We start from the raw sequence: 12,847 nt of genomic DNA on the forward strand, positions 1-12,847 counted from the left end.
ATGCGTGAAACGGAGTATAGCAACGCTAGCAACAACGTGTTTCCGCATTTGTCGTAAGGCTATCCGGCTACGCTAAAGCTATGTTACCAGACGTTCATGGCTGCAAATGTCCGCATTTTTCGAGTGCGTCAATGTGGGCGTAATTGGGGTTTCATTAAACTAGGCGCACCTCTATGTGCTGCGTATTGATGGAAGATGAAGAGAACGGCTTGTGCTGCCAGGAGGTGCAAGAGATTACGAATAAACAGCAGCGCACGCAGTGCGTAACAATTTCAAGACTGTTCAGGACTGTGCGCCTCAGCAGGGCAGTACTGGAAGTGCCACTTGCCCAGAAAGAAGTCAAACCGGCTGGACAAGGCAAGAAGTTTACAAACAGGTGTGAAAATGATATAGCCAATGGAAAAAGATTGATGTAAAAGCAAATTTTTTGCAGGCAGTTGAGGTATGCAGCATACCGCCACTTTGTCTGGCTAGTAGGGAAAACTTTAGGAAAGAACAACCGTCGAATCCTGCCAAGCTGTGTGCTTGAAGTTGTCCGCAAGAAATACCCGTCCAGAACAGGCTCATATACAGGCTTCAAACATTTCTGGGATTCCATTTAGGTGAGTGCACATAGATGTGCTAATGTATTAATGAAATGCTCTATAAAATGCAGCAAGTTAGTTTTTCTCAATTTGTATTGTTTTGCGTGTTTCCAAGGAGCATTTCATGAAATTGTCTGCATTGCCATAATGTATTCATCAGAGTACAACTCTTTGTTTCACTGTACTGAAATCCGCTAGATATGAAATCATTTCTTGAAGCGTAAAATTATTACGTGCTTTGTAGGAGTATGTGTACTAGCAGTACCTGAAAGGTTTCTCCCTTCGACACCCACAGTGTGACTGCCATGTAAAAAGATCACCTTTGCGGGCACTAACGCACTATGTAGTTATGTTTTTTTTTTTAAATACAAGTGAGGAATAGCATTGTTACTATGCAAACATCAATATCGAGCATTTGCTAAACTCAGTGTAAATTGTCATGTAAAATTGCAGCCTGAAACATTATACCAGTAAGCATCATTCAGTTTTGGTAGGTGCCCACAAAGCCACTAATGTTACTTGATATTTCGTCTTTACTGTCTGACTACAGATAGTACCTGAAGAGATGTCTCAAATTAGAGGAATTTTGCACAGGTAAATAAATCAAACCAGAAAGAAATGGCTACAAAGTCACTGGACTTCTGCGTAATTACTGAAAGCACGGCAGTAAGTTTAGTAGGGACATTTGCAGGCTGGGAATATATTTTATTAGAATGCATCAGGCAATTGCACCAACACGCAAAGCCGATTTTTCTGTTCTCAGTGAATGAGCTCTCGACGTTACTTACTGAACCTTGTACTCTACCGTCTAACAGCATATTCCTTGGAAACTTGAGGAAACTGGCTGCACAATGGTAGCGGGGTCTTCGGGAGCCGAGTTTTCGTGAACCGTGATGACGAGTTCCTTGCCTCCACCATCACGAGGTCCAAAAGCATCTTCACATATTCTGGGAAAGCATTTGATGTTACTATGAAGTAGTGGTGTTGATACACACAAGTAAAATTATTTTCACCTGCTGTGAGCTGTTCGTTGCTTTACAGGGCAAGCAATTCCCTTGCCCCTGTAGCCTTTGGATATTTTGCATTCAACCTGGCTTCACCATCTACTCTGCATGCTTGGCATCTGTCACTGTTTTCATTGTAGTGCAAGGCGGCTAGCTGGGTTCGAAAATGATGGACCATGGTCAAATACAAATAGCAGGTATCTGTGAATTACGTGTACACCTGTAATCATTTACAATGCCTGTTTTGGGAACAATGCATGGGTCACATTGTAGGGCCTGGCAGGCTCTATACTGCCCCCCCCCCCCATGTAATAACAAATTTGCTTCAGTCACTAGCACAGTATGTAGAGACGATGAGTGTGTACGTCCTGAGTAGATCTGAATGTTTTTTTTTTTTCATTTGGGGTGCTGGTTGACAGGAAATCAGTAATGTAATCATTTTACTTGAAGTTTAATTGACTAGATAGTCGAAAAATGTATGCCATAGTAAGCCTGTCATGTCCCTACCCTTGTGTGCTCAATATCTCCCAAGTATAAATTTGTAGTTTAAAGCTGGTTGCTTCCACAACATTCTTGGTGATCGAGAAACTATGTGAATACAAGCCTGTACCAAATATAGGTATTTAATAAGCGATGCTCCTGCCTTGACAATGCCCATCATACTTCAGCAAGTGAGCATGTGCAAAAGTACGATGCTCACTTCCATCTTGGTTGGTTGCATAAGAAAGTAAATCCAGGCTGAAAATTATGAGGCTTACCTTGCGTTCATTCCAAGGTATGAGTACTGGCAATACTTTGGAGCAAAATGTATCAAAAGTACATGAAAACTTTCACGACTGTTGGTCTGATGCGATGTTGATAGCTTGGGCATGTCCAATAAGAGCAGCTTTGAAGCCGCAATTGCTTGGAGCTTTTCAAATGCCTTAGAATCTGAAAAATATGGAACAGGCACTTTCTCATTTAGACACAGGACAAACCAGTCCTAAGTTGAACCATGGAAGTTAGGCAGTCTTAGTGAAACCTCACTGCCAAGAAATGTCTATGTCGCACTCAAGTGGCATGAGCCTAGATAGTATATGAACGTGTACATGCAAAAGATCACATTTATGCAAAGAATACTGTGCTAGCTGCTACGACAACTTCTGAAACAGCTGTCATTTCAGCTGAGCCACAAATAGTAGACCACAAATAGTGAACTGAGCAAAGAACGCCTGCACATAATGAGCTAACAATAGCAAAGAACAAAATTGGACAGACTCAAGATTTTTTTGCAGACTGCTATTACATTATACAATGACTAAGGTACCCTAAACCTCCTTTACACGCTCAGACACAATATGTACCTGCAAAGCATTGCAATGGTTTATAGTAACGCATTCTTTCCCTACAGTTTCATTGACAGTACTTACTCTCACTGAGCCACTGCCGGCGTTCAGTTTCCTCATGTACACACGCTGGGAATTCTGCACTTCTATGAATGTGCACATCCTTATTATGATTTAGTAGTGACAACCAGTGCGGAACAGTTTGCTCACTGTGAGAATGGCTGGTTGCGACTGCCCAATACAAATGATTTTGAATTGACTTCAGCGATGGCTGCAGTTCTTTGCAGTCATGTCGCTTTGTAATGGCAGTCACTTCTTTGGAGACACCTCGAATGCATAATGCAAAGTCCGACATTCAGTGTCCATATTTTATAACAATACATATAGCTAGCGCCAATATTTTCAACCCAGCATATAAATGTGTTGCTCCAAGATACCTTTTGCGAAATGCCAGATATCAAACACATGCCTGATTTCTGGTTTTTTCTCTTCGCATATAGGCCTTGATCTGAGCATGCTTGTCAGTCACAAGAGTCTTCACAGTGATCCTATGGCTTTCTAGGAACTGAAGGCTATGCTTAAGGCCCTCCAGTTCCATGTGGCGGCTGCCGCCTAACTGATTTGATTGTAATTACAAGAGACAATATTTTAACACTCTTAGAGAACATGTTTGTACACAAAATAAACTCAAGCAGCAGGAACCACTGCAGCAGCACAACATTCAGTGCCATTTAGGCCTTGTGAAGTCGTTACAAAACGCTAGAGAAAAGTTACAAGAAGCCTCGACAAGCTCTACGTGTAGCACTTTGTTGTTTGCAACATCCGTCAAAGGGTATGTGCCAAATTTGGCACTGAAGCCAGGCGAGTCAGCTCGCCCATCACCTGCAAGCTCCACTTCTTGGCCACTGGCAATTTTGATAGCTGCTCTTGTTGTTCCCTCCAAACCATCAGCAAGTATATTTCAAAGTAGTGAGAAAATGCACTGCAAATAATAAAATACGCATCATTTTTCAAAATGCTTCCCTACTTTGTTAACTGCAGGCCAAAGGTGAATACGCTGGATGTTGAAGAAGGTCCTGTCCGTGACAACTTCAACACCTATAGAAGCCAGCATCCTCAAAGTTTCAGCAGGGTTATTGCCCGAAAACAAAAAGACAGCAGAAAGCTTCAGGTTTAGCACTGGCTGCTGGTTTACAACGTCTTGGTTCCTCCAGCATAGCTGGTGTCCTAGTGGGCACTGAGCACACACCTCTGTACGTGTCCCTTCACAGCGAAAACTGTATGTGCAATTCGCAAGGCATGCGTGGCACACTTGAAACAATTCTGTCAGGTGCCTTTCTTCAACTAAAATTACTCCCTCTTCCGAAGAGTCAGCACAGGTATCGGGCCTGAGAGAAATAGGAGATTTTCACTGAATGGAAATATTTAGATGATTTGAAAACTTGTAGGAGCGTTGCATGTAATTTACACAACTAGTCACGAACCACAGGCTGCAGAAAGTGCAGACATCTCAAAGGCTATGCAACAGTAAGAATAGCATAACATACTCGTGGCAAGGGTCCTTGTCAGGACTGTAATCGTCGTCGTAATCAGAAGCAGGTTCACTGTCACTTAGGCTGTCTCTCTCATAACATGACTTTGCCACACTCATCACCTGAGTAGCAACATCTACCATGAAGTTGCCAACCTGGGCACCTGAAAGGAAAAAAAAAACAATTCTTGAAAGGTTTATGGTATTATTTCATAGCCCATTATTATCCCACCATTATTCTTATAAGGTGTACAGAATTTCCAGGAACCCAATCATTTCAAATTTGCAACTCAGGCTATTACTGAAAAACTGTACTGCACATTCTTATTCATAAAATTATCTTCATGAAAACATGAATCGCTTCAATGTGCAGAAAGAATCAGACCAATGTCAGAAAATCTTACCGACTGAAACACCCCAAGGCTTTGTCTGCGTCCCACGTGAAATGAAGTTGCACTTTTTTTGTCTGCTTGTGACGGCCGTGCAAGATGTTACTGGTTATATCAGAACTTGAAGGCTTTTGTTGGAACTTTCGGGGCAATTCTGTTCAACATCAGCTGCCTGGGCCACAATTGCTGCTTCAAACTCTTCAACATTATCTGCCTGTGTCACACTGGCTGCTTCAAAATCTTTGACTGGTGATGGTAGTGGAACAGGTTCTTCAGGGGCTTGGTTCTCAAGGAGCTCTGCTAGTAACTGAAAGAGTGCAAAACATAAATGTCATTAAGTTCAGCATATCAGCATACATTACAGCAGTTACATTACTTACAATAATTGAAATACTTTTTCAGTAATTTATGTGATGGATTAGTTGTCTAGTGATTTAGCATTGTGAAATATTTTGTCTGTAATTTCATGGCTAAAGTAATTCATTAATTGCGGTAAATATGCACCGGTAAGCTGTGTACGGCGCCAGAAGGTTGGTAGTGTGGTAAGGTGTCGTGGAGATACATGGAGGGGGGAGGGCATGAAATGTTGGCAAGTGTATGTTACCTTGAAGAAAGGATGGCGTCCCTTTAGACTTTACTTTTTGCTTCTTGTATGCATGAAAACGTTTTAGAAGCAATCGCAAAGTAATACCATTACTTTTTTGAAGCGGTAATTCATAATGTAATTCAAATCAATGAACGTAATACGACAGTAATGAGTAATGCAATTTAATTGCTTTCAAATAATAATTTGGCCATGCGTGATGCATAGCCCGTTCTCTAGGTACAAGGGCAAGAAACTTTTTGTCCAGCAGCGGTGCCTGTTTTGGGCTAGACCGTGTCGAACGCTGACAAGTTTAATACCTCACATCGTTACTTCATTTTTTGAGCCCGTTCGCCTTGCCACGGGCGCGGCTGTGCCGACGCTCGTTTTAGCGTCATTTCGCTGCTGGTAGCAAGCTGTGCGTGCGAAATCAACGGAACGAAGTTTTTACACAACGAGTTGAACTACTCTAGCGCGAGCATGAAAATATTACCGTAAAGCCTCATGTCGTGCGATTTGAACACGAATGCTGAACAGCTAAACCTGTGGGCTCCGCGTGGTTTCCGCGTCCGCGTAGGACGAATAACAAATGTCACTGGATGCGCAAGCGTACCCCCGGCCAGTTATTTCACCGTATCAAAATAGCGCCGAACAAACGGCTGTAGCACAGTGTTTCGTGACAAAGTAGATTGCCAAAACCTAATGAAAACGGCAAGCACTTTGCACGCATGTGCATATTTCTGGCTGTACCTCCACCTCGCTTCGTCATAAGCCGCTATAATGCCGTTTGTTCGACACTCAGGTGACCACATGGTAAAACATTGCCCGTGCGCACATTAAAACCCTTACCTCGCGCTTTCTCCTCTTGGCGTAGGCCCCTCTTGGAGGTGACGAGGTGTTTCTTTTGTCGGAGAATATAGACGGAATAACGCCCAGGCTTCAGTTGCGCCGATTAAACTGGAATACCGATTGTACGCATCGTTGTCAAGCTCCGATGATAATCACTGTCGCGCAAATGGTCCTAGCACAGCACAGTTCATTTCGTCGGCACGAAATGATCTCTCCTCACCGCACGGACCCACTGAGCTGCAAGCTCCTTGTCCTTCGGGAACATGTGAAACACGACATCGTCTCGCCCGCCTGTGTTCGCGCAGCCGAATGCTGCACAGAACGAGGGAATGTTGGGCGCCCTTGGCTCTAGGCACTCACCAAGCACAGAAAGGAAGAACAGTTTACGAAAATCGCCAAATAAAACTAACGTGAGTGGCAGCAGATCTCTCGTAGCGTCGTTTAGTAAAGCGCAGGACGGAAAGAAACATGCCAGCACGCCGGCCCGGCAGCACGGTTCCCGGGAAGAGAGAAGTGGTTCTTGAAGGTAAAAGGAAAGGTTGACGATATTTTCTGCAGCCCTTGCGGGACCACGGCTAAGCGTCAACAGAGGTGTGAGCAAAGATAGGAGAGTAGAGGGTTGAAGTTTCGCCATGGCAGCGGCTGAGCGGTCATGCAGGTAGGGCCTAGTGTGTCCGGCAGGAATGGTAATCTGGTGAAAGGCGAGAGGGTGGTGATGCAACAGGAGCCAGTTGGTTGGGGCAGGTCGAGTAGCCTGGAGTGGTTTGGATACCTCTGAGGGTATTCGTCTTTGCAGAAAATCCTAGAGTCTCACCGAGAGCTCCGATGAGTCGAGGTACTCGACAACACTTAGGAGGGCAGGTAGCTCGTTGCGACCAAGGAAGATTTCTTCTTGCCATGCAGAAAGAAGCCCCACGCGTCCGATCTCCTGCAGGAGGCCGCCACGCTGCTGCAGGTAAGCAGGAAAGGCCAGCAGGAGGTGTTCCACGGTCTCACGCTCCCCACAGGAGGCGCAGGCTAGAGATGCGATGAGGCCATGCCGATGGCGGCGAGCACCCGTCCAACAGCAGCCAATCCTCAATCGCAGAAGGAAGGAGGTGTCCCTGCGTGCGAGGCCGCGCTGTGGAAGTGGTCGCGGGGGGCGGCCCAAGGACATCCGCTTGTCCGGACGGCAGGTCAGCAGATGGCGTCGAAGCCTGTGGATTGTGAAATCATTGACTGTTACTGCCAGGCTCGGCGGGACCACGCAGTGGTGGGCACGCTTTGCCAATGAACCAGCTTCCTCGTTGCCCGATGTCCCTACGTGGGCTGGGTGACAGTGCAGGGACACTGAGCAGCCCGCGTCCTGGTGCGCCATCAGCCTTGTCGAGAGCAGGGCGACCCCAAGGCTGGCACTTTCGGGCCCCTGCAGGCTGAGAAGTGCCACCTTGGAGTCGCAGCAGATGGTAACTGGGGTCGCTGGCAGCTCCTCCGTGAGTAAGTCCACAGCCAGGAGGAGGCCAGCTACCTCTGCCGCTGTTGACGGCGCATGGTCGGGGAGGCGACACTGCTTGCCCTTCCTCAAGACGGACACCACGCAGGCCGCAGTCGACGAGCCTGAGTCCGGCATCACCGAGCCGTCAACGTAGGTCTGCAGGTGTTCTCCGTGGTCCTCGTGCAGGAGGGAGGCAGCCGTCTGCTGAAGGGCACAAGTCGGGGAGCGCCGTTTGAAAACGCCGGGCAGCTCTGTGGTGAGAGGTATGGGTGGTCTCTGGGGAGGAGGCAGCTTTGTATTGTTCGCTGGAGGCCTCCCAATCACCTCCTCGTACAGCCCACAGATTCTGCCCATTTGTGAATGGGGCCGCGAGCGCAGTCGGGACAGCAGGGCACTGCCGTCTGGGCCATGGTGGAGGCGGTCAACATGGCGTAGCCCTTGTTTCAGGAGAAGGAGTAGCAGGGGCCATGCTCCTGCCTCGGTCAAGGTTGCAGCGACTTGGGAGCTTCGGGGAGCACTCAGGCAGAGCCTAATATCGGCCCGATGCTGCAGGTCCAGATTCATAAGACGGGCAGGTGGTAGTGCGACGAGTGAGAGGGCGTACCGCAGGCGTGAGGTGGCTGCTACATCGTACTGCCGCAGAGCCCACCCAGTGGTACAGCCCTGTCGTCGGGCAAGAAGCTGGGAGACTGCCTTGCGGTCCCGGAGGACCTGGACATGCAGGGTCTTGACAGCAGGCAACCAGGACAGCCGGTGATCAAGGTGCAGCCCCAGGTACGTCACTGCCGTGCTCCAGGGTGAATGAGCGCCTCCCAGGTGCAACCGGACAGCTGTGTGGCGGGCAGCTGCTCTGGGGTGGAGCAGCTTGGCCTCGGTCTTCCTTGCGGAGATGGCAAGGCCAATGCTGCTCAGGTAAGCAGCGGTGGTGTCGAGGGCTCTTCGCAGAGCTGAGCGCGCGCTGCGGTGGCTGTGTGGGGGACTTCGCACCCACAGGGGGATGTCTTCTGCGTAGATGGAGGCATTCACAGGGATTGTTTGCGAATGGCAGCGATGATCACGATCCCGTGGATGTTTGGCAAGAGGACCACCTTTGACGTGGGGAGCATGCAGACATTGCTACGCCACCTGGTGCGTGGTCAGCCTGTTGCTAGCTGGGCCGCGAAACAGATCAAATGACCACTTCTTACCTACTGGACTCTCCGTGCTTGGAAGGTTTCGTAATGATCAATGAGGCGGCGACGTCCACAGTTTGCGGTGGCGAAAACATACCACCTTGTCAGCCTTGTCAGGAACATGCAGCTGTCTTGAATGAGGGGCTGAGTATCTTAGTCCGGGTTCGAGTAACATGCATTCGCTCTACGAATTGCTGCTGTGCTGTAAGGTTTTTTCCCTTCCGTTGCGCTTTGTCCGGTAGATTAAAAAATGTCAGCTGCAGTCGCGCGCACTCCCTTCTTTCTGCCTGGGGTGGTAAACACGTTTCAAACTTCTAGCAGCAAAGTAGGCTGTCCGAACGACCCTGCAGACGTTCAGTAAGGCATATTCGGCCTGCGAAAAGACGACGACATTTTGCTCGAGGATCCGGGGGCTTGCCCGTGCCTTAAGCGATGTTGCCTTTCGTACTTGAGCTGTAGAGCACCTTTCTCGTCGTCAGAAATTCGACGTTTCGGCTGGTGGGTCGATGCCGCCGCCTCGGGACTGGCCGAGGACGAGGCGTCTTCCGTGCCCCTCTGCTCGTTGTCACCGACGGTCAATGGCGCCTTACCACTCACCGAGGAGGATGTGGCTTTTTCCGCGCCGCTATTAGTCCGATCAGCAGGGCAGCAGGAAGCCAGGCCAGGGCCAGGTTGAACAGGAATGGGCTCACCACCAACCCTTGTGGGACGCCCACTGCCACCGGCCGAGGGGAGCTCCTCGATTGGCCCACTCGTACCCTGAAGGTGCGTTCCTGTAGGAACGACGAGATGAACCGCCGCAAGTTCCCGTTGATGCCAAGTAGGTCCAAAGCCTGCTGAACGACTGGATGGGGCAGGCCGTCGAAGGTCCCCTTGATGTCGACAAGCACCAGGAGCAGGGTGTCACCGCAGGCCTTGGCCCCTTCCAGTGTGGAGACCACATCCGCAATGGAGTTCGCGGTGCATCGTTGCCGCCGGAACCCCACTGCTCCTTGGCCAAAAAGCCATAGGCACGGGCCACCCAGTCCAGTCAGACCACAGCATCACCTTGCAAGTGATGGAGGTGAGGGAGACAGGCTGATAGGAGCTCACGTTTCCAGCCGGCTTTCCGGCTTTCAGGATGGGGGCCACGATGACTGTGCGCCATGTCTCCGGCACCTGGCCTGACCGCCAGATGTCGTTGTAGCAGTCGAGCAGGCGCTGCTGCTCGCTGGCGGCCAGGTGTCGGAGCATTTGGGTCGTCACTCCCTCGGCTCCTGGTGCGCTGCGGCATTTCCCCCTCTTCAGGGCCACATGGCGGTCGTGCAGCGTCAGCGGGTCCTGGCAGATAGCCGTAATCTGGCTCGATGCCCAACCCGGGTGGTGGTTGTGCAGGCAGCTAGACAGGCTGACGGAAGGCTGTCCTACCGGCAGGATGGCTGCAGTTCTTTGTACAGCCAGCGCGAACTGGTGGGCGATGAGCTCCGCAAGGGCCTCTTCGCTGATAGCCAGCGTAATGGCCGCAGCGAGGACAGGTTGTAGGCTTGCTCTCCTGCTTGTGAGGGATTTGAGCAATCTCCAAGCCAGGGGTCATCCCCGGGAATGACAACACTGTCGCCGGTTGTCTCTTCCGGCTGCCTCCTCACCCGGTGCTACGGGAAGCGACGGGGGTGTGTCCGCGGAGGGATTTAGAAAGCGATTTGCGCCCCTTTTATTAACAAAGTGTAGAAAAAACTTTCAAAACCGTAAATTATTAGGTCTGTTCTTCCCAATCCCGGCAATTCATGGAAATTAAAAACCGTTTCAGTTTCCCTTTAAACACAAAAGACAAAAAACACTTTGGGAATTTCCCTCGCTCCTAGTGCTTGGCGCATTAGGCACGCCACATAGCAACAATTTACTTATAAAATATGAGCACGCGCTTTCTTATTTCTGATTATTAGAAAAGTTCTTATGGGACGTGGCAGTCTTCGAAATTCTGTGTGCGTATCTCATCGTGCTGTGGCACTGTGACACGCGTCCATAATGTCAAGTATGTCCAGTCTTGTGATACATCACGTTGTAACGCTGAATGAAAGAAAGCGATTTGTCTGCCAGGCCTACCAAGGCATAGGAGGTACGCGTTCGTCAGTGAAGTCTGCAGCGCTTACAAAAATAAGAGAAAGCTGGTTCAGCACGAAAAAAATTATTTTTGTTGTTTCCCATATGAGTATTCCTCTTAATCGACGAGACGTTTTCGTGGAACCCTTGACTTTATTGCTTCGAACATATCCCTCTAACAGTAATTCAAGCAAGACAGAACTTTACACGAAAATGTACACACTTCAGAAAATCAAGAGTTGTTGAAAGACTATATACTCCGTTCCATGCATAACAGGCGACGCTATCAAAGCTAGACCTACTTCTGTCACTGTTCAAATCCGCATCCAAAAAGTGGTGCGTCATATGTTGAAGATATTAAGCACGCATCATTGAATCCGCAATAAAATTAGGTCACCTGCTTCTACATAAGAAAACATGAACGATTTATGACATTATTAGTCTCTAGAGATCTATAACTATTTCACAGAGGAAACCAGAGGAAACCCAGAGGAAACCAGGTCAACACAGAAGAAACCCTCGGTAGCGACCACTGCATCTTAAACACTACAATTCGGACCAAGCCATTAGCAAAACCACAACATAGGCCAGACTCCCAGATTGGTCCAAGTTTAGGCAAAATTACAGCACAGTGACATCTATACTCGGTCAAGGCTACCAGTCATGGTCCCAACAATGGGTTTCTAGCCTTCGCTCCACCGAAACCAAAATTCAGCTTTTTGAGGCGGTATCGGACGTGGATAACCACCTCCTCCACCTCTGGGAAGGGCGGCATTGCCTCGTCCGCCAGTGGCGCCGACAAAAGCATAACCGCAAACTTAAGGCTCGAATTGCCGATCTCACCCAGCGGTGCGGCTGAGTATGCGGCCCAGCTCACAGACGCCAACTAGGTGGATCGTGGCGACACGGCGGCGCGGCAGATGTCCAGCAGGAATACCTGGCGCCTCTTTCGCGCCCTTATCGACCCAACGCAGACACGCGTTGGGTCGATAAGGGGTGGGTCGTTGGGTCGACATCTACAACGTGCTATACACAGTTTTCACGGCAACACAACTCAGCTAGCGCACAAGTTACGGGACCAATACTTGTGCACTACCCAGGACCCCTGCGGATTGGCGTACTCTTATGCAGGTTCGGAGAACGCTGAGCTGGATCAGCCGTTCCAGCTCTACGATTTGCGGGTAGCCCTGGCGAAAATGAAACATGGCACCGCCCCGGGTAGGGACAAAATTACAAATTACTCGCTAACTTGCCCGACCTGGCCTACCAGTCCTTATTGGATTAATCAATTCAATCTGGCTCGGGGACGCGCCACTCCCCAACGATTGGAAAAGCGCTCTGGTCACTTTCATTCCCAAAGCTGGCAAGGCCATCAACACGGCCAACCTTCGCCTCATCTCTCTCACCTCATGTGTGGGCAAATTAATGGAGATGATGGTGCGTGAAAGGTTGTCCGAGTTCATGGAAAATCAACACATCTTCGCAGACTCCATGTTCAGATTTCACCCGCACAGGTCCGCACAGGATGTTCTGCTACAACTCAATCGGGACATCCTTGACCCGGTCGAATGCCCCCACAACGATAAGGTCATACTCGCCTTAGACTTGAAGGGGGTCTTCGACAACATCACAACGAGGTAATACTCTCTCATCTTTCAGAAACCGGCTGCGGACGCAATGCGTTCAGATACATTCGGCAATTTTTGACAGATCGTGACTCCTACATTAAAATCCAGGACACTGAGCACGGTCCCTTCCGACATGGAACCAGAGGAACACCACAGGGTCAGTGCTGTATCCTCTCCTATTCAATCTGGCTATGATGCACCTGCCAGCCCAATTGGGTGCTGTCGCTGC

General features: G+C 49.1%; 1 protein-coding gene across 1 annotated transcript; it reads right to left on the minus strand.

Annotated features, from left to right (window-relative positions):
- Positions 1-272: 272 nt before the first annotated feature.
- LOC140213974 (uncharacterized) lies at positions 273-12,401 on the minus strand. Its single transcript, XM_072285173.1, has 7 exons — positions 12,397-12,401; positions 9,898-10,442; positions 9,509-9,833; positions 7,080-8,706; positions 5,059-5,140; positions 4,461-4,608; positions 273-348 (listed from the first exon to the last, which is right to left on the minus strand). Exons 1-7 carry the CDS (start codon positions 12,399-12,401, stop codon positions 273-275), a joined length of 2,808 nt encoding a protein of 935 aa, XP_072141274.1.
- Between the last annotated feature and the right edge of the window lie 446 nt (positions 12,402-12,847).

This window comes from Dermacentor andersoni, chromosome 11, assembly GCF_023375885.2.
Source record: "Dermacentor andersoni chromosome 11, qqDerAnde1_hic_scaffold, whole genome shotgun sequence".
Lineage (NCBI taxonomy): Eukaryota > Metazoa > Arthropoda > Arachnida > Ixodida > Ixodidae > Dermacentor > Dermacentor andersoni.